The sequence below is a fragment of the Eucyclogobius newberryi genome, unplaced genomic scaffold (genome assembly GCF_026437365.1).
Source record: "Eucyclogobius newberryi isolate DKJ021-1_F unplaced genomic scaffold, fEucNew1.0.hap1 SCAF_20, whole genome shotgun sequence".
NCBI lineage: Eukaryota > Metazoa > Chordata > Actinopteri > Gobiiformes > Gobiidae > Eucyclogobius > Eucyclogobius newberryi.
In genome coordinates this window covers 15333970-15361462 of record NW_027315835.1, presented here as the reverse complement: position 1 = coordinate 15361462, position 27493 = coordinate 15333970, and the positions used below count along the sequence as shown (strand labels likewise).

General features: G+C 39.4%; 1 protein-coding gene across 4 annotated transcripts; it reads left to right on the top strand.

Moving 5' to 3' along the window:
* The first annotated feature begins 701 nt into the window (after nucleotides 1–701).
* Nucleotides 702–27378, top strand: ccdc186 (coiled-coil domain-containing protein 186). 4 transcript variants are annotated; one of them, XM_072455935.1, is made up of 16 exons: nucleotides 702–843; nucleotides 1758–2675; nucleotides 2908–3034; nucleotides 4345–4473; nucleotides 5407–5619; nucleotides 7081–7200; nucleotides 7549–7653; nucleotides 8184–8282; nucleotides 8894–8980; nucleotides 9070–9212; nucleotides 10750–11005; nucleotides 11996–12185; nucleotides 13584–13664; nucleotides 13799–14021; nucleotides 19079–19298; nucleotides 23883–27378. In XM_072455935.1, the coding sequence occupies exons 2-16, from the start codon at nucleotides 1816–1818 to the stop codon at nucleotides 23964–23966; spliced, it is 2937 nt and encodes a 978-aa protein (XP_072312036.1). In that variant the 5' UTR covers nucleotides 702–843; nucleotides 1758–1815; the 3' UTR covers nucleotides 23967–27378. The 4 variants fall into 4 exon arrangements, with proteins under 4 accessions (XP_072312036.1, XP_072312034.1, XP_072312037.1 ...); XM_072455933.1 differs by having other exon boundaries at nucleotides 13584–13682; XM_072455934.1 differs by having other exon boundaries at nucleotides 711–843; nucleotides 1765–2675; nucleotides 13584–13682.
* Nucleotides 27379–27493: the final 115 nt, after the last annotated feature.

Sequence of the window (27493 nt, the reverse complement as noted above, 5' to 3'; positions counted from 1 at the left end):
GTGTTATGTGGTGATTGTTGTTGTCATCGTTGTTATTATTATTATTATTATTATCTAGTGACTTGATCAGGACTGGATTGACGTAGTGTACACTGCGACACAGGCACGTTGGTGTTTAGTTGTGGCTCGTCTGGATACTCGACCAAAGTTGACGTGTCCAATCAGAGCGTAGAAGAAACACCCAGCAGCTCGTGCAGACAAATAGGATTCAACCGGAAATTGTAACGCTGGTCGACACCGATCGGATCTGTGCAGTTTTTGCTTATTCCGAACGCGCTTATTGTTACATTTACTTATTTACAGTTAATTAGTTCAATCATGGGTGAGCTGTTTTGTTTGTTTTTGTCATTATTTGATTAGTTGTATTTTATTTTATTCTATTCTGGATCGCCATGAGTTATTTCCGAAGCTAGGGGCCTCATAAAACCACACATATTACAATTGAAAATACATTATACAGAAATATAAATGTTGATTTAATAATATTGCGTATATTTTGTTAGTTAAAACGTTATTAACAATAAAAGTCAATGCTCAAAGTAATTTTATTTATTTTCAATATCATTGTGTTAATGATTATTAATTTAGTCTTTTGGCACAAGTTGTTATCTCCTTGCCTCCTACCTGTATGATCCATGTTTTTACGACGCTAGACACGTGACTTTTTCCTGCTCTTTTATTGGTCAGTATCAACCGTCGCCGTCTCGCCGTGGCCATATTTGTTGATGTGTCATATCCTTCTATCAGAGTGCCTTGTCGGGACTATCATCTGGCTTTACTTCAAGCTCAAAGTTCACTGTGGCCTCGGTTGACATTAAACCAGTCATGAATTCAATGCATTTGGTGAGTACAATTTCAACAGTATTAGAAATATGTTTCCATCGGTAACAGATGCTACTGCTAACTGTTATGGCTATGGAGAAGCACCACTCACACTCGCTAGCTTGACTCGCTAATAAAACAGCATTCCGTGCATAACACAAGGAATTAGACTGTGGAAATAATTTGATGTCACGATATTGTGTGTATTCAGTGTATTGCACATTTGCTCATTATATTTCGTCGTTGTCAATTGCAGAATAGTTTGTTAAAGGCATCATTTCCTTAAAGACTAACACTTTACGCTGAAAATGAGTCTGAGCGTTATTGAATTTCCCGTCCTCACGACCGCCATTTGATCAATTCAATTAGATCGTATGTTTACTCTCATCTGAACTACTACGTGCCTATACAAGCTTTATATTGGCTATACACCTGTCACCCACCTCCATGATTTGTGTAATCAGGGAGGAGACCGACATGTTGCTTCTGGGTTGGTTCATTATGGTTAAAGCCAAATGTTGTGTTTATATTGTTGTCACGCTGATATTTTTGAACATGGCCAAACAAAACTATGCAAAGCTATGATTTCTCTATACGTTTCTGATTAAATTGAAACTGTACAGATTAATTCCATCAACTCTGATCAGATATAATGTCTGCATAATACATTATTTCCGAGAGTGTTGTCATTACTGTACTATTAGACCACACACCTAAGGAATGACGACATCTGAAAGTACCACACCTCTCATTGTAGCTATACATTCTCCTCAAGACATTGGAGAAACCTTTATCCACAAGAAGATGTGTTTCCTTTTATCACACTGGCTCAAATGTACAGATATAATTAGACCTTCCACTACAGCCAAAACAATAAAGCTAGGTTTTAAATTATCTTCACGCTCAAGGTGAATTATTTTTTTCTTTTTCCCCAGACTTGAGGAGTAGGCGGGCCCAGGGAGGAGCCTGGTTTAGCCTCCATTCGATCTACACATGATGGATGTGTCAGAGGCTGAAGCGGTTTGTGAAGAAGTGCCACACAACGGCACGGCCAAGGCTGACTATGAGGAGCCTCTTAATCCTACAATTGAAGTTGAACAGTGCAGTCAAATGAAAGATGAAGGAGACGCTGTTTTAACTAAGACAGACACAGTTAGTGAGACACCCTCTGAATGTCTGGACCAGGAGACCGACAAAGTTCTTGATGGAGTTGACTATACAAGTGTATCTTCTACAGAGAATGATAAATCTTTCAACAATTCTGCTTTGATTCCCCCTGTCGGTACAATAGGAGATAGTGAAGAAAACCCTCCTGCTGTTCTTGAGGGCACAAATGAAACCTCATTGACTGAAAATATCTGTGATTATCCCATTATTACCGCAGAAAGCCTAGTCGCAGTTGCTCCTTCTGCTGTGGAAAATCAAGAATCGGTTTACTGTGCTTCATCTTCTCAACAAAGCTCTTCTATCAACTCGCCCACTGACTTGACAACATCTGGAATCTCTAATGGCCCATCTACCCCCGACTCTGACACTAATGTTTCCTCTCCTGCATCAAGTCCTCAAATCAGTGCCACAACTCCTGCACCTTCTCACATTTTGTCTAGCCCTTATGACACAGACTGCAGCCGGAACCTGATTTCCCAGATTCAGCATTCGCTTTCACAAGAGTCACTTTTGGATGAACTTGAGTCCGAGCTTTTATCGTGTCAAAAATCTGAACATGAACGTTTCAATGGAATGAAGGAAAACCCCTCCGTCAATGGACTGTCCACAGAGCAGGAGGACTGCATGGATGCCTTTGAGAAGTGTGTGCAATATAAGTATGCACAACAGGAAAAGGCGATTCAGAGGTACAGCAACATTAATTCCATATGTAAAAATAGTGGAGTTTCCATGTCTAAATCTTTCATTTCAGAGTGGAAAAAAAAAGCATTATTTCAAGTTTGTCTATTTGGGCTGGCTAAAAACAATGGGCCTATTCAGAAGGGGGGAAATAAGGAAATCTTGAGTTGTCAAATTGCCAGCAATCCTGAGCCTGTGAAATGAATTGAAAGTGGTGTTGTGCGTCTCTTGGATGCTTAGGTTGTTAGAGGAGAACAAGCGGCACCAGGAGCTGATCTTGGGCATCTGTTCGGAGAAGGACACCATGAGAGAAGAGCTGAAAAAAAGGTCTGAGACAGAAAAGCTACACATGGCTACAATTAACAAGGTAAAAACATGCTCCACTTCGAGAAATCAAACTAAAATTGTGATGGTAGCGTTACTGTTTAACAAAGATTAGAAAGGGTCATGATGTAGTTTATTATTGTAATGACGTTGTGCTTCCGTGTGCTGACTTAAGTTGATGTGAGAGCTAAAAATATATTATCTCTGAAATGAATCTCTTTCATCTCATACGTCCAATGTTATCATTTAGTTAAATCTGCATTGATAGAGAGCATATTGTGTGTGGAAAAACACCAGCCATGGTGAAACCTAATTAAATCTGGAGGCTTCACTGTTTGTCCCAGCTAATCAGTGCCTAAGCTGAAAAGTGACCCTATGAAAAGGACAGCCAGAACTGATAAATGACATTTCACGTATGGATGCGAATCAAAGACTGGTTTTATTCAAATGTTAAACTCTTATCTGATGACTTTATATTCCCTTTTAGCAAAAAAACAAAACAAAAAGCAGGTTTTGCTCTGTTAATTTGCATTGGAGTGCCATCTTTGTGCTATGGGCTACAGCAGTGCTTCTCAAATTTTGGGGTCCGCCCCTTTCTGGGAGGGGTGCAGAACCATGTCAAGGTGGGCGCATGACATGAGAAATGTGCGCACATTACCTGTGACAGACGTGTCTGAGCAACAGAAAAAAGCTCAGTGCCAACACGTGGTTAATCTCCAAATACAAGAGCACAGCAGAGGAGTGGGCCAGCCTGCCTCTGTGCCCCTCACACATGTTTGCCTCTGTCTCCCCTCTGTCCCTCCTCTGTCCCTCCTCCTGTCTCCCCACTGTCCCTCTTTGGTCCCCCCGCAATTCTGTCCTGGTTCCTTTTGTACTCGTCTCTCCTTGTTAAGGTACATTTATAAGGTTTTGCTTTTATTTTCGTAACTTCCTGTGCCACATTACTTTCCGCTTTGACCCCATGGGCTTTGAATACAATGAAACATAAACACAGAGGTACGAGTCAGCGCAGAAAGCAGTTTGTGTGTGGCGGTCAGGGACCTGCAGTGCTAAAAGTGATCCACAGTGACGAGAAGTAACGCGAGTGCGTCTTCTCCTTGAAACGCCACATTTACAGCAGTGAAGTGCCAATTCTGCGCTGTCCCAGAAGCTGTGGGAGGGCGTGGATACTTGATGGCTAAAACATCATTGTTTTACTACATAATACTGTTCTTCCCATTTTCACTCAATTAATTTATTACTTAATTTCTCTCCAAGTTTCAACGGTAGTTGTTGCTTATAAATCAGGTGTGGTCAAGGCTGAAATGTTGCCAGACGAGTTGCTCACCCTGTCTGCTTTGTGTGTGTCTGTAGTTGGAGGGAAGGGCGGAGGAGCTGCTTAGAGAGCTGAAAGAGTCTAAAGACAGGCTTGCACACCAGGAACATGCCTCCAAAGCCTCCGTTCAGCAAATGCAGAAGGAGATGGCCTACAGAGTGGAGCAGGTACAAGTTGCACCTCACTGCACACCAGAGTCCCTTCATAAGCAGCTTATTTATAACATGGTCTGATTTCACCCAACATCCCCAAGATTCAATTCAATACTTGCATTTTGATGTAATCATGATGTAAGATCGCTAATCTTTGCTTAAAATAATTATTTAAATCTGAATCTGATACGCAGTGCATTTTGTTTTGCATGACCAAAACATTTCCTGCAAATATATAACTGCACAGTCAAGCACAGTCAGCACTCTAAACTGTTGTTATTGCAGATGTAGTCACACGGTAAATGAATATTGCAGACAAACCCATTTTCCCCAGCCTCAGTTTCCACACAGGCTAAAGCATATTGTCTACTTTTGTTCTTGACAGTTTTGTTACACCTCACAATTTTTAATTTCACCGTTCAGTGAACAAAAGTGTGTGGACTTTGTCACTGTAAGCCCTTCTTTTTGTGCCAGTGCTTCTTGGTACAAATCTGTTGTGCCTGATTGAAATGTTGCGTCAATTAATTAGATGTTATCTGATGCACTGCTTCAGATTAACAGTGCATACATGTACAAATCTGAACAAATATCTAAAATAAAGAAATACAATCAACATTGAATTGAAGGATGCAATGGATTTGTTTTGTTCCCCCATGTTTTGGCATTCAAACCAGGACTTAAACTCAGAGCTCTTAAATTCAAACACAGTAGTAGCCCACATACAAAACAGTGTTTGAATAAATGGTGATTCACAATGCTGCCACATTCCTTTTTTTAAAAATGACTGGATACAAAAAGTGACAACAATTACTCAAAGGTTTTAACAAACATTTCTTTAATTGATTTGCTCATATTATTTAGCAGCATTAAGCTTTGAGGCTTTTGCGCTGTTTATGTTGGTAGCATCTGTTTGAAATTAAAAACCCAATCATTTTCTGTTTTCTTCAGATGAACAAGAAGTGCGATGAAGCCCGACAGGAAAAGGAAGCGATGGTGATGAAGTACGTCCGAGGGGAGAAGGAGGCCCTGGATCTCAGACGGGATAAAGAGAGTCTAGAGAAGAGGCTGAGAGAAGCCACTAAAGAGGTGGACCGACAGGCGCTCAGAGGGAACCAGCTGGCCCAGGACAAGGGCCGGCTGCAGCAGATGTATGAGGCCAAGGTACGTGTGTCGCGATGCGAGTACAGCCAAGTCAGAACCAGTGGAAAAGAGGCAGTAAATGATGACTCAAATTCAAAATACAACACCTGTTACATTTTCATTTATGGTGCCTTGAAATAATTATTTTTACGTCCCTGTCAACATTCAGAATGGCTAATTCTGAATCAGTCACAAGTGTTTTATTGATGTGTAATTTATTTGGCTTCATGCTGATTCTGCCAACATTGACACAGTGGACATGGTGGTCTTTCCTCGTCTCCACCTCAGTCACAGTGAAGCCAAGTGCTACATACGCTTCCTCATATTTCCTCGTCTTATTAGCTTTTGGGTGACTTTTGTTTGTTTCGTTACTAGGATGTCACAGTATTCATTTTAGTCATGATTATCATGAGGAGAAATATCACTATTTTACGATTATTCACAATTATCAGAAAAAAGTTTTTTTTTGAACAATTAACTTCACCACTCTTTAATACATCATATTAATTTTAAAAATAAAATGGCCACAAATGGACTCAATAATATAAAAGTATGCTTATTGGCCCCTCATTGTAACTTCTTTTAAGCATTATATAATTTATTAGTGAGATGAGCTCCATGGTAACGCTCGGGAGAAGGGCTTGAAACTTTGAGAAAGTCACTTTCCTCATGCCAACAACAAACAGATTTGTGAATAATGAAAAAAAGCCTTTACAAGTAAGATTACGCTCTGGAACTACATGTATCTTCTCTCTTTCCCTCCTTCTCCCTCTGGGCCGCTTTGGTGGCGCGTTCAAAGCGTCCGATATGGAAAGCCAATGTGATCACACTCGGCGTATCGTGGTGTATTTTACGGTGCTTTTACAAAATAAAGCGGCACTTTTTAACGCCGAGCGCCGTCAGTCTCTTTAGTCCGACGTTCCCTTTAGACTTTCCATAGTCCGACGCTCAAACGCCCCCGACGTGTTGCGTCCTGATTTTCTCAGGGCGCACATGCGCTACGCTGCCTTCCGCCGCAGTACAACTACAACAATAATCGTGGACTGTAGTGTAGCACGCCCAGTTTGTGCATTGGAATTGCTGTGGGTATGTTCACCGCGCCGTTTTTGCCAATTCAAAATATATTACGGCGAAAAATTTACGTCGGTCAGTATGTCCGGAGACTTTATCTTTGAGTCGGTCAAAACAGATTTTTCCGTCGGTCATTGACCGTGTCCGATCCGGTATTTTGAGGCTTGTGGTGTAACGCCACATTTTCCACATTTTGTCTTATTCTCATGGTTGGGGGGACAACAGAAGCACAGCTTTAAGTTTATAAACCAGGGTAAATATGAAAATGTTTGTCATGTAAAGTAACATGACTGACAGCTTTCAATTCCCTGAGGTCCTGGAATTGTGTATTCGTTATGAATTTAAATGTTGTTTTGCAGTTCTCTGGTCCACTGAATGTTACAGATGTACTTTTGTGCTCCGTGTATTTAGGAAGGGGAGGTCAACAGACTCTCTCGGGAAGTGGAAAAATTAAAAGAAGAGATCAACTCCCATCTAATCAAAGTCAAATGGGCCCAAAATAAACTGAAGAGTGAAGCTGATGCACACAAGGTAATGGAAAATCTACACGCTGTCCATTATTTACTAATGTTGCTTTTGTAAACAAGCCTTTGAGACATGGCAGACAAATGCATGTTGTTCCTGTAAAGAGACGGCCTGTTTACTGCAACTCCATTTAAATCACGGTTAGATGTCTTGTGATTCTGTTCTGAATGAACCGTATGCGCAAATGGTTACAAAAATGTTGCTGCAAGGTAATAATCATTAAGGATGCTTCTATTTCTGTGCATAACAAATCATGTTTCTAGCAAATGCAGGTTGCTGAAGGACACTTGTTCTGTGCCGTTTGGACTCGTGTGCGCAGAGTTTTAAAAGGGCATTTGTGCATCTTTTGTGTAGGAAACGAAAGACAAACTGAGAGAGACGACGTCTAAACTGGCTCAGGCAAAAGAAGAGACTGAACAGATTCGTAAAAACTGCCAGGACATGATCCGAACATACCAGGTTTGTGGCGTTTATCACACTTACACATCACTGCTCTATGTGTGTTTAACCATCTTCATGCCAAATGTATTATAACTCTGTTTTGACCTTTTTTATTTTTGAATCGGATCTTTTATCATATTTAAAAAAAAAAAAAAAAAGGGGGGGAAGCAGTTTTCCTAAGTGCCTTTTGATGGTGGTAAAGAGCCATCTCTAATCTCTCACTCTGCTTTAAAATACACTCCACCAGCTGAGTTTCCCAGCACAGACCATGGCCTGATTTGTCAGTTTGCGCTGAATATAATTTGGTATAAAATGTTCACCATGATGAAAACAAATTTAATTCAGAGGTTTCACGCACTGAGACAGAAACGGCTAAATCTAATACAAAAACATGCTTTTAAGAACACCTTTTATAGTCATTTTATACATTTTGCTTGTTGCACTGCCTAAATAATTCCAGCCTTTGTGATTTGCCAGTTATGACCATTCCGATTGATTTCAGTTACCTCGCAGTTCAAGTTGATTTAATGTTTCATTCCTTTTTGCAGGAGTCGGAGGAGATTAGGTCCAATGAACTGGATGCCAAACTAAGGGAGACAAAAGGAGAGCTGGAGAAACACAAGCAAGAACAAACGGATCAATTACAAGTGAGGATCACAAAAACGGCCCCTACATTTGACATTATAGAGCCATGTATTTAATATATGTAATCATAAGGCACGATTTTTTTGTCATGGTTAACATTTATGGTTTGACCCCAAAAACACGTTATGTCCTGGTACATAATCACACGTATGAGACCTGGACATAAAGACCTGTTTTTCTGGTTCTGCCCCCTTTTTAAAGTTGAAGCAAGGTGTCAAAAATAAGCGATCAATATGAAGACGTGCTTTTCCCAGAAACCCAGAAACCCATTTCCCTCTTTCTCTGGCTCATTTGCCGTTTACTACCACATTTCCCTTTTACTCAAGAAGAGATAAGATTGCCATTATTAACTGTAGCCAATTTTTGAATGGTCCGTTGTTGTCGTTCAAATGAAATGAATGTTAGCTCTTATGACGTCCGTGCTCCAATTACTAAAGCTCGAGCAACAAAGATTGTCCATTTGCTCCTAAAGGGGTTGTCATGCTGAGTTTCGAAACAAGGTCATGTTTGTGTTTATTTTAGTAAGTGTGACATGTACATAATGCATAATTGAGTTCTCTCTGCCGAAGCAAGTTAAATGTATTAAAAGTAACCATTAAATGTGCTCTTACAGGTTCATAGAGTAAAAGCAAAAGAACTAGACGATCTGAAGAAAGGTTACAAAGAATCCATGGATGAGCTGGAGACGCTTCGAACCAAGGTAAGCTTTCTGGGCAAATGAGGCAAGTTCAGATTGTTCAATTTGGATTTGTTATTATATATATATTTTTTGGCTTGTTTCTTCTTTAGTTAAAATGTCTAGAGGATGAGCGACCGCGCTGGGAAGACGAGCTGAGCAAATACAGAGAGATCATCAACAGACAAAAGGCCGAGATCGGGCGTCAGATGGACAAGCTGGAGGAGATCACCAAACTCGAGCAGCAGCAGCAACGGTAAGACGGCCGTGATTGTCCTGGCATTAGAGCGCACACACATATCAGTACAAATCAACAAGGAGCACCAGGACAAGCTTGTTGGAGATGAAGTACCACGTTTTCCACAATTTAGGTTCAATTCACATATTGCTGTGAATAGTTTAGTTTTCTTTTTTTTTTTTTGAAGATTTATTGTGAGACTTGTTGCTTTTTAAAAACTTCATACAATTATTCATACTGAATATGGACTCTCCTTTAATCATTATTTTACATTGCTTGTTTGTGGACGCTTTAACATTAAACAAAGTAACCCTCACACAGAGAATGGCATTATATCGAAATGTTGTATTGAAGCTATGCATATATTTGAATATCTCGTACCGTTATATTGTTAATAGTAAAAATGTTAGAAAAAATTGTATTTAACGTTTGTCTGATTTAAAAAAAAAAAAAAAGTTTTTAAAAATACTAGTTGAGGTTTAATTAACACATTTCTGTTGGCTTGACATATTACGGTCTGAATGTTGTCAGGATACTCTATAATAACCATAATAACTGCTTATACATTTTGTAGAACATTTGTAGTCTTGCAAACTAAATACACTTGGATGTGAATAACATTTAAATGTAAATATAAATTAAAACGTGATTAACTAAATTAAAAAATTGTATGACTAAATTAGTATTGTAATTGTCTACTGTAAACTGATCAATATTTGGTTTGAACATAATCCCTTTGCATCTTGGGACATGGACACGGCTAAATATGTTCAAACACTCCTCCATCCACTACCTTTTTAACACTGAACATCGTTTAACTGTCATTTTTCTCGGATGAATTCTTTAAGAGGCCAGGACTTAATGCAGTCCTTGTGCCTTTTCTTGCGTCTCTGATTCAAAGATAGGCCAGTGACAGATATAGCACAGGGGCAGCGAGGGAGGCGAGTCCCTGTGAGCGTGGGACTGTGCCAGTCGTTTGCAGAAAGCCCCACGCTGAAACGTTTCTACTCTTACTGTAGCGCCTTCTATTTTCACCGGTCAAAAAGAGATTGGTGTCGACCTAAATTAATATATGCAAGAGATCCGTCTTTTTTTACATCTTGGCGGACCATTTGTGAAGTTTTCCGCTGATCACCACCAGGTTTTTGAGCTCGTTATTTCAAAGTTGTTGTTTTGTTCAACCCAGATAAGACTTCACTGTACAAGACTTAAGTATCTCGAGTACTTAAAATCCAACGCACTCATGGATACAAAGAAATTAGGTACACAATAGTATCTGACATAAAACCTAACAAATCAGTGTGCTAACAAGTAAAGGCAAAGCTGAAACTGGATAGAATACTTGCTAATATTTTTTATCTGCAATGTCTGTTCAGATTAATGGTCCATAAAAAAGATCATAATATAAATGATTGTAAAAAATCAAAAAATAAATTAATACTGACTGGTCAAGGACTGAAGCTATTGACAAAATGGATAGACATTTCTCATCCTAAGCTCAATGTTTTTGTATCCATTGATCAAACGTGACTTCCTATGACTTATTTGTTTGCAGTGATCAGGAGGAGATCACCAGGCTCCGTGACGAAGTGGAGAGTTTGACAAACCAGCTGACGGACTTGCAGCTCGACGTCACGGGCAGTCGGGAGCGCGAGGCCGAGCTGCTGGGCTTCACCGAGAAACTGAGCAGCAAAAACGCCCAGCTCCAGTCGGAGAGCAACACTCTGCAGGCCCAGCTGGACTCGCTCAGCAGTGCCCACACGCAGCTCCAGTGTCTGCAGGACGAGACCAGCCGCCAACTGGAGGAGAAGGTCAGTCCAACAGAAACATGCAGAATGTAGTGACAGTAACAATGCTTTATACGGGAGGATTATACTCAGTGTTGAGAAGAATACTGTGAAAATGTATTTAGTTACAGAATATTGAATACTTGCTTTAAAGTGTATGTTTTAATGTATTCTGTTACATGGTCCAATAAGAGTATTCTGAATATTGAAAATACATTGAAACACATGAAACACGATCAGATAGACTAATGATGATAATGATAATACAATTAATGAAAAATAATAATAATGGCACAACGTGATAACACATAAATAAATTGCGTGTATTATTATTTTTATTATTACATGCGCCCTTGCGAAAATTGTACCACATTTCTCTGATTTAAAAAATAAAGTATCCTTAAAACCACAGAGTGAAAGACTAGCTCAAAATTAGTATCCCAGACGTATTTTGTTACTTCCCAACATCGTCATAATGCACTGAAAAAACTTCCAAATAATGTCTAATCCAATCAGTTTTTCTCCTTCACACTTGCAGACAATGCCTTTGTTTGGTATTTCTACTTTTAAATACACACTTTAAACCTAACCATTTCCAGTGTATAAGCTAGCCAGAAATGTGACCAATCACAGTGCGACTTGTTCACTGACAGTAAAATGAAAAGGGTACTTCAGTCAAGAAAGAGCTGTAGCGTTCTGCACTTGAAGATTGTATTATTTGATTCTCTGAGGCTGAAACCTGAAGTGCATTGATAAACAGGCCACATTTACATTTTTGAATACACACGTGGCAGTTAAAGTAAGGGCCACCTGCAGTTGCTATGAGAGCATCAATTTACTGACAAATGTGCAATAATTGGTATCATGGCAACCTGGAAACCAATTAATATGCAGTCTGATTCATCATGCATTTGTTAAAATCCTTAACGGCGCCTAAAACTGCAATTGAAACCTCGACTTTTAACAAATGACTGTTTTTATCTTTTTTTTTTTTTTTTTTTTTTACACATTTAGTCTCGACATCTGAAGCAGGAGCAGGTTTCGAGACAACAGGAGGTGCAGGCCCTGGAGCAGGAGAGGGCCGCTCTGCAGAAAGAAATGTCCCAGCTCCAAACCAAAGTGGACGAGCTGAGAGACGAGCTCCTGACGCAGAAAAGGAAACAAGCCGCCAACATCAAGGACCTGACGAAACAACTCACGCTAGGTTAGCCGTCGCAGCCAGCGTTTGTGGCACTTTACAGTTTTCTCTCGGCGCGGCAGACGGTCGTGTCATTAGAGGCTTAATGCTGCCACATTTGGGGATTCAGTGATTATGCAGCGGAAACGCACTGAGAGAGCATTTTGCATCTACTCGGTGGACTGTGTAGTTCCTCTTGAGGGAGGGCGATGATGACAAAACTTTATCTTTTTTTTTTTTTTTTTTTTTACTGCCCTGATAACAATATTTAGACAATATTATGTAAATCTAACAGAAATGTGCTTAAACATGTCTTTTAAAGAATTATAATTACCCACAAAACTGCAAAGAAATTATCTTTATACCTCTTACTTGAAGGTTTACAACATATTTTTTTGTTTTTTCATTTCAATGTTCAAATTTTGCATATTGTCATTATTATTCATTTGAGTAGATGAAGTAGAGATAGGAAGATTATCTAAACAATTTGCACTTCTCAAATGTTAATTTGAGAAGTGATTTTCTAGTAAATGCTTTTTATATTCAATGATATGATGCTGTTTTGTTTGATCAGAATAGCTGATCTTGATTTGTAAGTAAGATGAAGAGATTTGTAAGAGATGAAAAAAGATGAGAATTTTAAAAGAAAAAAAATGCCTCAATGCAATCTAAATCGATAAGTAATCAGTAATAATTTAGTAAGTTTGATTGATAAAGCTCCTCACATACTAGAGGAATGGTTATCAGACAGCAAGAAGGAAAGTGAATGAAGGATTACGTTTGTATTGGGCACAAATAACTGTAAAATGTGGACGTTTCCTCTCAAAACGATTTAAAATGTGATATTGTGACATTGCTGACTACGTCACAATAAATCTACTTATTCATTTAACTTGCCAATTGGCCAATGGAATGCCACGAGACCCTCTTAAACCCGACAATAACTGGAAGACTCCTCGTACAGTATGACATGTTGGACTGACGGGACGATTTCCATGGGGGTTGCCCGGTCGTTTATCAAGCGATAATTTGACAAGCCACTAATAATAATGTGAAGCCGCACTCCTGGCTCAGTTATTCAAATGTGCATTCCAGTGACTTCAGACTAATCATCATTTATGCATAGCTCTGACTTTTTCGGCCTTCTTTGCGGCATCATTAATTACTGCTGGAAGTCCTACAGAATGTGCTTATTTTAAAAACGATTTATTTATACTGACAGATGGCTGCAGTTTAGGTCGGTCTGACTTCACAAAATATATGCAAAATAAAGCTACTGTCCTCTGAACAGTTGGAGTATTTTGGCTATCACTTTAAAAAGGAAATGATGTTCTGGTAGTTTACCTTATGGATATTTTATTGTAGCTCATATCGACCTAAAAACGTACACATTTCAAAATTTTCTATCTTTTTGATGTGTTTCAGCTCATAAAAGATTAGAACAAGTTGAAAATGGAGGCTGCGATCGAGACGCCAGCAGCATGGGCAGTCGCTCCAGTTCTTCAGGTATCAATCATCATAACGGTAACCCCATTTTCATGTTTTTTTTCACCTTTTCAATATAATTTCCAACATTCTGTATTGTCTAAATCTTTTAAAATAAAGCTTATTAATGATTTATCATATTTTTTCCCCCTAAGGCTCCTTGAATGTACGGCACGGTGGCGGTGTCGACGAGCCCTCGCCCGAGAGTCGGACGGGCCCGTCTGCGGTGGTCATGGACAGCTTCCCGGAGGTGGACAAGGCGGTGCTGGTGGAGCGTATCGTCCGGCTGCAAAAGGCCTTGGCCCGAAAACAGGAGAAGATCGAGTTCATGGAAGACCACATCAAGCAGCTGGTGGAGGAGATCCGCAAGAAAACAAAGTGAGTGGCACCAAACTGGGCAAACAACAACGAAAGGAAATCCAGTTTGAATCGTAGGCTCGTTTAATCTACCACTAAAAGTTCAGCGCAATTACATTGTCTCTCCTAACGAAGCTCATCAACATGCAAGATAATTGAGTGACTTTTAAAAGGATATTAGTCGTTTGTAACTGCAGGACTCATTTATAGCAAGTAATTTCACATTATTACACACACTTTTTAAATCAGGCTTGTAATGAAGCTTCCCAAGTTAATGATAAATAATGGGAATTTCTTTTTCCTTTTTTAATTAGTTTTAAAAGTCCAGCCAGACTCTGTTGTCATACATTATCATATAAACAAATGATTATACATTGCTCTCTATCTAGGCCTGTCACAAATGTATATTGCTGAAGAAAATGCTGACAATAAAACGATTATATAGAAACCAATTTATGCCACGGCACTGACACACAAAATAGAACTATTCAAAATGTACGATATTGCTAATACATAAAACATAATCTGCGATAAATAAATAAAACATAATCTGCGATAAATAAATAAGATAATGTAACACTTAAAAGACTTGTTTGTATCTGTAATGAGTGTTTATTCCACCATCTACAGCTCAAATCTTCTCGTAGTGCAGTCCTATTTCTGTCTTTGCGGTTTCTTTTGTCGCATACAAAGGAGCCAGGCCATTAGGAATTAAAAGGTGCTTACCGTTCGACCTTGACTGTGCATATTTGCTTTGACACCTTTTTGTTTAGCCGCAGTACCTCACCCCATCTCCGCCTCTCATCTCCAGACTTCTAATGATACAGTAATTTGTGACAAACTTCTGTCAGAGCTATTAATAGTTGAGTGGATCCGGGGCACTAGAGATCCGCTATGGATTGTTAATTATGTTTCGGCAATTCCGAGCTGACGGGGGAGTGAATGAAGGGCGTTAGGACTGGCATCATCGCGTCTCACCTTCCTGTGCGATCTTTGCCGTGTGCTCGGAATGCATTCTGAGCATGCGGGTTGACTCCAAATACAGATTCGAGCCACCCGTGTTTGCGCCGCGCAGTGAGTAAGACTTAAATCCATCGCAAAACCTCTGCTCCAAGTAAAATCCTGGATGTCTCTTCCTTCCGCACGTTTTGCAGTTCCAGCGTCGGCTCTTATCGGCCTCAGCCTACATTCAGAAGTTAGAATTGAGGGCGAATCCCACGGTTGTGCAGCTAAATTTAGCCGTATAAAAATCTCAGCGAGGCAGGGGGTGTTGCTCGATGGATGTGAATCGTGTCCTTTTTGCCTTTTTCTCCCAATCCCTCTAGGACGCCCTGGTGAACACCGACAAGATAACTGCGTGAGCCTCAAGCAGATGGAGGAAATAGAGTCAGAAATGTGGAAGCACAAGTTTAGAGGGACTTTGATAACGATTCATGTGAGGTGGAAAGTTTTCGTTTTGTCGTTATCTGTAGAAATTGTACGCCTTTCTGTAACTGAAGTTATTACAGTAAAAGTTATTGGCATGAACAATAAAAAAACACACACACAAAAATACCTTATTTTCCGAAGTATAAGGAGTGTGAAATAAGGTTGCAAGTGTGAAAATAACAAATAATATCGCATGAGTCGCTCCGGAGTATAAGTATATAAGTATAAATATAGGCCGTGGCTGGAGAGCCACAGTTTCAGGGACCGCGGCATTTCCCTTATAGCCCGTTATAGCCTCATGGCTAACCTTAACCCTAACCCTAACTTTAACCCTAACCCTAACCTTAACCGTAACCCGGCGCAGTCTAAAACGGCGCTAAAACACGGTCAAATAGCGGCGCAGTTTCAGGAGCCGCGGCGCGCGGCCGGCACAAAAATAACATGGCTTTTTCGGCCGCGGCTCTGCAGACACTCCCATAAGTATAAGTCGCACCCCGGCCAAAACCATGAAAAAAGGTGCGAAAAATACGGTACAAAAGAAGTTGAAGCATTGAGAAGCTAATACCTGGACTTAAATTCAATTCAAAGATGTGTTGTTCTTTTCATAGAGACGGATCCATAAAATGTAATAAATCCACTAAAAGTAATGCGAAATCATTTGTCATAACATTACACCAAAAAGTTTTCATAAATGGTGTATCTGTAAAACACCCCAAACCTTTGCGCAATACGGTAAATTCTCCGGCTTAAGATGGACCTCTGCTTTCTTCAAGGGCACGATCTGTCCTTCAACCTCAACACCTGGTTATTATCACCAGCCTAAATGGCCTTTCTCTGTGAGCTGAATTCAAATGAAAGCCGAGCACAATCCGGACAATGCAGGAAGTGGTCCGAGGGCGTTTTTTTTTTATGCAGGGAGCAGCCTTTGAGCGCGTTCAGGATGTAATCAGCGATAACTGCGGACCGCGGCCGAGAAGGTTTTGTTGTCGGCCGCTGAGCATGTGCACCTGCTGAATGTGGAAGATAATGGGATGGATCTTTGTTCTGAGCCTGCCAAATCGTCTCTTTTCTTGTTCGATCAATCTATAGAAAGTAGACTAAAGACTCCCTCTTCAAGATAACACTACACCATTTTATTTTCAGGATAGTATTTGATTTTACATTTTTGATCCAGAAAATCAAACATTGGGTTGGGCAAATGTTTTTGTCATAAATGAAATCACAATCAAACTAAATTGGTTAGAATGTACTTATTATAATTTATTAGTTACATGTAATGGTTCAGAGCAATATTTATTATCATGATTAAGCTTGATTAATTGCAGCTCCACATGCTTTAGTGCTATTGAGATTTGAAATAAGAATGAAATTGTTTACTCTTGAACAAAATAATTCAAAATATCAAATCCAGATTTCAGGATTGACTGAACGCTGTCTAAAACGCCGATATATTCTCTTGACCTCAGAAGCTGCTGCTTATTTATCTTGAGGCTTTTACTTTATTCTTCATCGCGGTGCTTCCCTGCGCACGCTTTCCACCACATCTTCATCTCGCTATGTCTTTTAATTTCTGTCATTTTGTTTATTTCAAACACTATCGCAAATGGAAATGAGGTCCAAATTTGGCCCTAATGTAAAGTCTAGTTAGAGGTAAGTCTCATATTTGTGTCTGTGCTCGCTGTATGGACGCATGCGAGGGCGTGGCCACACGCTGCTGCTGCTGCTTCTGGCTTGTGTGCCTTTTTATAAATGTTTGTTTTTCTTGCATTAATTAGCTGTGTTTATTTAGTACTTAATTATTGTAGTTGTAGAATTAGGAGTAAATGATGCTTAATGCGATTTGACTTCTGATAAATGGTTCAAATATAAACATGGCTTCAACATTTTTAGATAAATTTATATTACATATTTTTGTATGTATTTTTTTTTTCTTATATTGCATGGCATTATAATCCTTGGTTACAATTGATCATTATTTTATCAGAAGTCACTGGCATGTTTTTCTACTTCACTATAGCTGTAATAATTTGCTTCTTTGTGTTTTATTTGTATTTATTTTGTTGTGCCATTTTAAACACATTAAACATTATTATTCTTGGTGCCACCGTCATCATATCCACGCCAAGCCACGCCTTTTTTATCACTTATTCAGTGAGCAGCATATCTTCTGTTCAGTCATTTGCTTCAAAAGCTCAATTATTTCCAAATTTGTTGCTACAATGATAATAAAGAACACACTTTTTTAGACATAGAATGCTAATTTTGACAAATGATTTCTGTTGTTTTTCCAGTATCAATGCTAAATAATAACTAACAGTTTTAGTAGTGATGGGACAAGATCAAATTGCCGCTAAATTATGCACATATGTGAAAATTTATCTTGTAAGATTTGTTTTTACCTTGTTCCATTTGGATTGGATTGAACGCTGGTGAGTTGCATCTCTTTTGAAGCTGTAGGTCCAAATCACAGTGTTACAATGTCGGCAACAATATTAGGTAAACTGAATTTAAAAATGTGAAAGTGAAGTCTCGTCTCATTCCCGTGGACCCAATCTTCTATCGCCTTTTGGAAATTGTGTCTCGTCCCACCCTTATCGGTTTAATATCTAGTTGTTTATACAGCCCAAGCTGAAAATACCGTTTGTTATGACATTTATAGAGTTGTATGGAAACTCCTGGAAACTGCCTGCAATGACTGTTACAAAACCAGCTCAAATCCAAGCCAACTACATGCATTTCAATCATGTTTCCAACAACTTCAAAATGGACGCCTCTGAGACTGACCTGCAGCTCAGTGTTTATCTGTTTTCTGTTTCTTCTCGTGAAAGAGAGCCAATAATGTGGGTAGTAATGATAATACATTTTAATTGTGATGACGGATATGTGATGTTGTTTTTTACTTAAAGGAGATCAGTCAGATGAGCTCTTTTCCACGACTTGGGATGTTACGATGTCAAACGTTAGTCTAATGATTATTGTGAGAATAAACATCGCGATTTAACGATCATTATTAACATCATGACCAAAACGACAATAATGTCCAACATTTTCACATTACCGCTCCTCAGTATGTGACCTGCTTTATGAAATCAAACTTTCTGAATAATGAATGATTTGACATAAAGAGAAAGATTAAAAAGAAAGGGAAAAAAGCACTTGACAATTATTGTGTCAATTGTTTTAATTGAACAAAAAAAAGACAATTTAGTTGGAAAACTTTCACTTTTCTATACATTTAATTCACAAAAAACATAATTTTTCTTCTAAGAATTTCACGATTATAATTTTTCAGTCTTTACAATTGTTCTATATTATCAATTAACCTTAAAATCTTGAAATCCTGATTCACAACAACCAGACTAAACTATTCCCTTCTTCAGATGGAAATGTATTCTGGTCATATTTTAAGCTAAGTGCTAAGTTTTATTATCCGTTTCTGGCTTATTCAAATCTCGGTGATGCTTTGTGTCACTGTCGTGGGTCCAATATGGCCTACAATTGACGCATTTCACACTCCAAATGCATTTATTCCTCAGTAAAAAACCCTCCTGTGAATCGTTTTGTGTTTTTTCTTTCCCCTCCGGTGACGTAAATGACACCATATTCTTCTGCCTTAAAGGTGTTTTTGACTCGCGCCTCTTTCCCCACAGAATCATCCAGAGCTACGTGCTGAGGGAAGAGACGGGAGCGCTGTCGTCAGAGGCGTCGGACATTAACAAGGCCAACCTGAGCCGCCGAGGGGGCATCATGGCGTCCCTGTACACCTCGCACCCGGCGGACCACGGCCTGACCCTCGACCTCTCGCTGGAGATCAACAGGAAGCTGCAGGCGGTGCTGGAGGACACGCTGCTGAAGAACATTACTCTGAAGGTGAGCGAGACCATGGGTGCATGTCTAAGCTGAAAGTTGCACGAGAAATCTATACATTTTTTATTGTTCCGTAAAAGGATTTAATATTGGATTTAATGGTTCATCTACCTGAAATGTTGCCTTAGCACAGTTTCAATTGCAAAACGAACATGGAGACAGCTTTCTTTTTTTTTTTTATAGTTGCCAAGGGTCAGAAGAAGTGCAACTCCTTAGAATAGCTACGTAAAAAAAGGAAACTAAGATTGTATAATTTAAGGCCAAAGAAGAAGAAAAAAATCAAAGCTGATTACCATATTTTCACTATAAAAGCCTTTACTTTTCTCACAAAACGACGTGCCTTATAATCCAGTGCACCTTATACATGGATTAATTCTGGTTGTGCTTACTTACCTGGTGGTTCACGTTTTGTTTCCCTTAATGCTCCTTATGAAAAATGATCGAAAATAGACAATTCATTGACGGTGTCCCTTTTATAGTACGGAAAATACGGTACATTTGTTGTGCGATAAATGTCAATAGGTCGAATGGTACATCGAATGCTTCCTCTGCGTAACAAAGCACAAAACGGATCCAAGAGAAGAGAAATTAATCCTTTTATTTAAGCCAATATTTAGCTCTCCCTAACCACAAAGCGCCAATACACTTTTAGTTAGATTAGAAAAATTGACAGATGATAAAGAATCTGTTGCACGCCCTCCCTTAAGGTGAGCTTTTCCAAACAGGCGAGCCAAAGATGTGTCAATAACCCCTCAGATTCCCTTTAAGACATTGAAAAGGTTTGGGCTATATCTATAGATTCTTACTGCTGTCTGTGCGGTTTTGAGTGACAGAAACCATTTCCTACTCCATTATTGCATTTGTACATTGCTGACAGGTCACAACCATATTCTGTGTTTTTAAGTATGCTAATACTAGAACTAAACCTGCCTCACTGGGGTTCACAATTCTTGATTTAACAAACCAAATAAAAGACAAGTAAATTGGCTTGTATTCACAGGAAACAAACAAATGGATAACTGTTCGGAGCATCTGTCTCCACCGCACTCACACCAGGCATTCCGCATAATTAAGAGTAGCAAGAGGAGGTGCCGCTGGGTTGAAATTTCGCCGGACGCAGGAGCCCTCCCAATCCTTTTCCCTATATTGATGAATGATTAGTTATCACGTGACCGCAACAGCCCTGCAGAGCTCCAGTCCTAATGTGACCCTTCCTCTGCAAGAACGCGGCTCCAACACGGCAGCCGGAGCTGAGCGAGGCGTTAGACCCTTGTTCTCAGCCAGGAAAAGGCTCCAAAAACCCAACGAGAACCACAGTTGGGATGTCAAGATGATTAGGTTAAGGGATCGTGGCTATTTACGTCCCAATATAATCCTTCGAAAAAAATTATAATAATTGTGACTATTTTGGTGGCAAAGGCTATATAAAGTACGGTTAGACGGTTCAGTTTCGTAGTGTAGATCACAAACTTGAGGAATAAATGGTCTTAGACAAGATTTCACTGTTGTTTGGTGACGTTCTTGTGAAGTACTTGTGAATAAAAGTTAGAAAATCGTGATGTTTTTTTCCTCATAATACTTGTACCCCTCAAATAGCATGACCCCAAAACCACGGTGAAGGAAAGGGCCTACTCCATTCATGAAATGCATAACGTTTTTACGACAAAGTTGTTTTTACCTTGACATGTTTAGGTGGTAAAAACAACCTACTTTATCTTTTAAAAACAAACACAAACAAATACAAAAGTAGAGATCTTACTGCCATGGACGAACAGGCTGCAGATGTGACCAGGAGTGACACACATCCATTTGCAGATGGAGGGCAAGTCTGTAGAGCCTGAAACACTCGAAACAAAGGCAGCGAGGGTGACTCATCCAGGAGGGAGAGGGGGTCCGTCATCTTTACAAGATATTTTATATGAATATGGAGGAAATGGTACCCAAATGTGGTCAATAATGTGTAATCAATCATCTAAAGTTGTAAACTACTTTCATTCTGGAGCTAAAGAAATCTTGGTCAGCTAAAATCATGCTTTGTGCATTGATTAGTCGACTAAAAGGTGCATAATGTGGTAAAAGCACTCTAACTATTGGGTAACTATACATTTGAACATGCACTTTTACCCAAAGTGCTCTGACAAGACCACAGGATTTCAAGAGATTACCCAATTACACATTTAAACCGACAAATGTTTGTATTCATCAGTAAAAAGGCAGATTAAACTCTAAATTCTCTCCCAAATCTCAAGTTAACTCCCTCCATGCCTTCTCCTTTCTGCTGTTTTGAATATAATTCCTTCAAAATGCCCTCAAAATTAGTCATTTTGTTGATTTTAATTGATTGATCAAACTTAAGTTTATGAGGCAAATGAACTAGGGCTGTAGACCTTTTAGATGAAGTCCTGCTTACTGCATTATGTGTATCACCCGCATGACAATGAAAAGTCAAAAGTGCACTTCTTAACATTCTCCACTTGAGTGGGTCCAGCTCGACTCAGACGGTCCCTCTTCTGCCTGAAGAGTGGGTCCAGCTCGACTCAGACGGTCCCTCATCTGCCTGAAGAGTGGGTCCAGCTCGACTCAGACGGTCCCTCTTCTGCCTGAAGAGTGGGTCCAGCTCCAGTCTCCTTGTGTCCGTCTGTCCGTCTGTGAGAGTCGGATCTCTCCTTCACTGGAACTCCTCCAGGTTTCTACGCTTTTTTCCCAAAGAGGTTTTTTTTGTAGTTTTTCCTGGCCGAGAAGGAGAGTCTAAGGACAGAGGACCCTGGGACATCGTCCCTCGCCACCACAGACATTGTCTGACTCCATCGCCACCACAGACATTGTTGATTCATTTCTCCCTGTGGCCCTCAGAGGCAACTGTTGTTGTGATTTTGGGCCTTACAAAAATAAATTGATTTGATGATGATTTGATCCATGCAGATAAATGCACTTTATTCTATACTCTAGAATATTATAGCCAAAGGAATCGCAATAAAAAACACCCAAAATGATCATATCAGTTTTGCTTTCAAATGCAGAAACCATCACTACATTTGTATATTCGTATATATTTGTATATTTGTTTATGAAAACGCGTGCGGAAATATACATATTTGAGAATCTAAATGCAAAATGAGACCAAATTGAGCTGGGTGTCGTAATCTGAAACAAATCCATATTTTCATTGCGTGGATGTAATTTTTTGCAGTAGTGCGAGCTGCATGCCAGTGACCAATGAGCCACTGGGCAGCTGTGGACCATTACATGCACTTACTGGACCAGAGAAAGTGCACTCTATGACTAACACATGCACATTTCAATCACACGAGTTCCTGTACACTACTCGAAGCCAAAAATACGCACTCATTCCTCAAAAGGAAAAGTGATGTCCCAGGTGCGTCTTTAGCCTCCCACATCATTTCTTTTCAATTCTTTTGACTTTACTTTCTTGTCCCTCTCCTCCCACATCGCTGGCATTCCCTCGGCGGCTCTAATGAGACTGAATGCCAGCGCAAAAACAGTCCCTCGCTAATGTCGCTAATGTATGGCAGCGTGTTTGCTATAGCGATACGTGCCATGGGAGGAAATGACAAATATGTGGCGAGTTCTAAGGATTTTGAAGCCGTCTTTCTCAAATATTTCAACTGAGAATCCATCGAGTCAACGTGATGTCTGTCTTTAATCTGACAGCTGCCATGACACTGGGCTCCATGACATTTTAGAGAGAAAAACAATTGAAATTGACTGTTGACGCAGAAGGAACATAATCCACTCCTGTAGCATCTGCTCTTGTAGACGTGGGCAGCACTTGGTTACAAACGTAAAGGTTTAGGTTTACTCTTCACTGCGAGGAAAGCTTTATATGTTGACAATATGATGAATATTCTGTCCTTCAAGTTACGTTTACTTCAAATCAGACGTGACATCCAGTTGCTCTTACTCCAGCTGTTGTTTCCCCAAATACTGTTTCACTCTTGAGTCATTTCTTGGCCCACTACCATGTACTTTGAAGGTAATATTGTTTTGTAGTAATGTTTTTCTTGAGTATCATCCGTGTACTCCATAGCTTAATATTTACTGTTTATGTATTTAAGCCAATCACAAAGGCTACAATTATCTCCATAGGTGTAAATAAGTGTAGTCTCTGATTATCTGCAGAGGAGAAAATGTCTGCTTATAAAAACTGTTCAAAATAAAACTGAATTTGGAACACAATTTGTCAGAAAAAAATGTTAAATTACTAATAGTTTATTGTCTTTTAGCTACACCTATGACTTCTGTTGATTTATCTGATTTTTTTTTATTTTTTTTTCATCCGTTTAAATTCTTAAAACCAAACTTGAAGTCGGCCTACGACCTCTTTTATGAAATAAAACGTAGCGTGGGAGTGTTTTCTGCCAGAGTCTTCTTTCTGGATCTGAAAGTGATTGACGGTAAACGGGAAGTATTAATTAATGACAGTGAATCAACAAGCCTAAATTAAGACTTGGCTGCTTTCATAACCCCTCCAGTTTATTGACAACTAATTGACAAATGAGATGCAAAGTGCAGGAACCAACTCCACCTCAATGTTTTGCATAAATCTCTCTTTTCCTTGCGCTTCAGGAGAATCTGCAGACGCTGGGAGGAGAGATCGAGAGGCTCATCAAGCAACGGCGAGATCCAGACGACAACGCGAGACGGAAGTAAAACGGAGTCAAGAACCTCGAAACATTTAAGGGAATTCAAACCATGTCCAATTTAAAACGTTTTCCTGCACTCTGTATTTGGAGAAATCAATTAGAGATTTGGAAGTGCCAGTAGCTTGTCTTTTTGATTCTGGGCATACTTGAACTGCCATCTGTGAAAATGAAATATTCTTCCTGTGGCTCATGTCTAGTCTGTGTGCAGAGTCTTGCAAAAATCATCTTCAGAAATTGCCTTCCTCCATGTTGAATGTACAGCGGAATCTACCTGGGAACGTGACAAAAGACGACGGCTCTTGCAAAGTTCCCGCTACCTCTTTTCCCCAAAGTCCACCTGCCAACAAACCAAATGTATTCTTGCTTTTTATCTCGCCACACTCCGTATCCGTAGAGATGAAACGCATTTGTGGCTTTTACGCGCCACCCGCATCATTCTTCTCCTTTTTTATTTGTGCAGCACTTAAAGGACCAAGCAAGAAAGGGGGAAAAAGCACCTGCAAAGTTGAGTGAAGCCAAGTCCTGAAGAAGTTTATGAATGTGTGCAAAGCTGAAGGATGGGGACGTGTATAAAAGGTGAATGTTAATTTATTATTCTTTGTAACTAAGATGATTTTTATTTTTTAAATGTTGATGATCATTCTTTTATTTCAGTCGTCTCTTGCTGATTTGAATAGTTTTGCTGCTTTTCTGTTTTACTCCCATTGCTCACAAATACAACTGCATTTCAATGAGAATGTGAAAATGTAGTTTATTTCAGTGGTAACTTCAATACAAATAGAAGCTCGTGTAATTTTCCCATGGGTTTCAGAATGATGAAAAATGTGGACCATTTCCATTGAAATTAACAATTTAAAACAAAGTATGCTGTCTTTTGGATGGTGAAAAGTCCTCAATGTTACTTCAAACAGGAAACAAACCCATGGATAGAATTCTTACTGTTTTATAGTCAACAGTTTGAGGACTTACCATTGATACGAAAGAAAATGAATGTTAAAAGCCACGATTTTTCACCTCTGAATCAATAGACATTCAATAATGTATACGTCCAAAACTCCAAGTTATTTTTATTTTTACACCAATTTATGTTTACAAAATTGACAATTACCTAAAATGTTATGCTTGTAGAACAAAAGGGAATATAATTTATGTATTTAGATGGTTGCAAGATAAAATCTCACTCAATACCATCTGTTGTCTTGCAACTAGTTTGGCTGAATTGTAGAAAACTAAATTGATTCTGAACTACTGAAACAATGTTACTTTTTATCCAACTGTTTGTTTGTTTTTTTGTTTGTTTTTTGTTGAGTAAATTTTGTATTTTCCCCAAAGACTACTTGTGACAAAAATAAGACCGTTGCGCGCTGTCTGCATCTAATAATGAAGTATTTGATCTCGTCAACACAGAAGTAAGCGGCGCTCTGATTGGCTGCGCTTGGAGTTTAAACCCGAGCCCTCGTCTATAAACAAATGCTTATGGGCTTTAACAACGTGCCAAAGGGTTTGTGAGAGCGGTGAGAGTTGATGTTGTCTTGGCTCCTCTTGCACTGTGTGTGTCAATACCTACAAACAATATTCCTTTTGATGTTTTTTTCTGTTGTTCAACGAAGTCCATCGAAAACCAGAGTCAGAAGGGTTTGTAGCTGTAGCTCAGGAAAGCCCAGAGAGACGGAAATCTATCCAGGGACAAAGTGCAATTCTGCTCCCCATTTTATTAGATTACAATTTTATTTTCATATTTTTGTGTGTGCCAGAAGATGACGTGGTTTTATGACTGTGACTGTTGTGTCGTCCATGGCTACAAAGCATGTGTGCACTCTGGGGGGGTTTGGGTGGAGGTTTCGGCTGCCGGGGCTCGTGGACATTCTCCAAATCGACCTTAAGACTTTTAAAGCTTTTGAACTACAAGCACGTACTAACACCTGGCGCGTTGAAGCTGCATGACGAGCAACCTGGTTTAGAATGTGTAAGCTGTAAGCATTTGATGTGATCGAAACCGCTGTCGGAGAAGATAAGTCTCTGGACTCTTTGTAGCTCAATCTGACGCTGGCTTTACGGGTCACGAATAGTTACTGGTCCGTCTCCTTCCCTTCGCCACGGGGGCCGTGTAGAAATGAAGAGATAAAAGTTTTAATCGGTCTTAGAGGCGACCTACAGTGTGGAATGCTTAATGTAGCAGGACCTGTATTGTCAGTGCATTCAAATGTGCACTGACCGCGGCTACTACAGCACTCGCCTAAAGAAGGTGGTGCAGCGGCTGGGTGTTTCGGTTGTGATTCAAACTAGATACTCATTTCAGCAAGTGGCGATACTGAAAAAGAAATGGAATGATCTTCTGCTTGATCAGAACTGGCTTAAAACTAAAATAAGATAAGGTAAGCCTTTATTTGTCCCACAATGGGGAAATTCCATTGTGGGACAAATAAAACAATAATATAATGATAAAACTGTGTGGTAAGATAAAGAAGTTGCTATTATTTTGTTGAATATCACAGTATTGTCTAAAAATAATTCAAAAAAATAAAAGCTTTTTTCTATTATTGTGATATTTAAATTGGTATTGAGCTTATTCCTTGGTATCGAAACAAGTTTGACATTTTAGTTCCTATCGACCTAAAACATTCACAAGAATTGGTCAAACGCAATGTGAACTTTATGGACAAGGCGTAATGTCAACAGCAAAATTAACACAATTTATCACTACTTTAGTTACTTTGGGTGGCACATATTTGATCAATCTTTCCTCAAATCGGTCAGAAGCTGGAAAAGTGTCTGATCAAATGCGTTTTTAAGACAAAGCTCTTGTTCTTGTCGTGTTCACCCAAAGATTGTCAGGAGCGAAGGACGATAAAGATTATTAGAAAACATGTCACAACTTTCTCATCCTAAAGCGCAAATCATTTTGATGCTATTATTATAAAAAAAAAAATACTACTTAATGATGTTTGATTCGGTTTGTTTCCGACCCTTTGAGCAGCAGCTGCTTGTTTTGTCAATGAATGTGATCTGTGTGTTACGTTTGTGCTGGTGCCTCAGTAAAAGATACAGAAATCATTAGCACAACTAGAAAGATTCGCTACACAGGGTTTGAGCGGTGGCATTTGTTCGTTTCCTTATATTTATCCAGGCTTAGAACAACACAAAGAAGGCTCCAGCTGAATCAATTGATCTCCATAATATTTTACTAAGAATCACCCGTTTGTTTTGTACAATAATTGTGGCATTAAATTATTCGTATGATCACTCTTCTGTGCGATGATTCTCCCCCTTCTGTTATGTGGAATAAACAAACTGTGATTATGTATACATTGTAGATATTGTTCTGTAAAAAATATGATGAAGATGCTTTTAAAAAACACTGATTCTGGATCGTGTTGTGCATACTGTGTCTCCAGGGAATAAAAGGGGTCGACTCTTAACTTTTTGTTGTCGAGTTGTGTTTTTCCCGGCTAATAAGTATCGGTCTCTGTACCGCAGTGTCCTTAGTTCCAAGTCCAGGTGAAGGCGCGGCTGAACTTGGAGATGTGGAGTCAC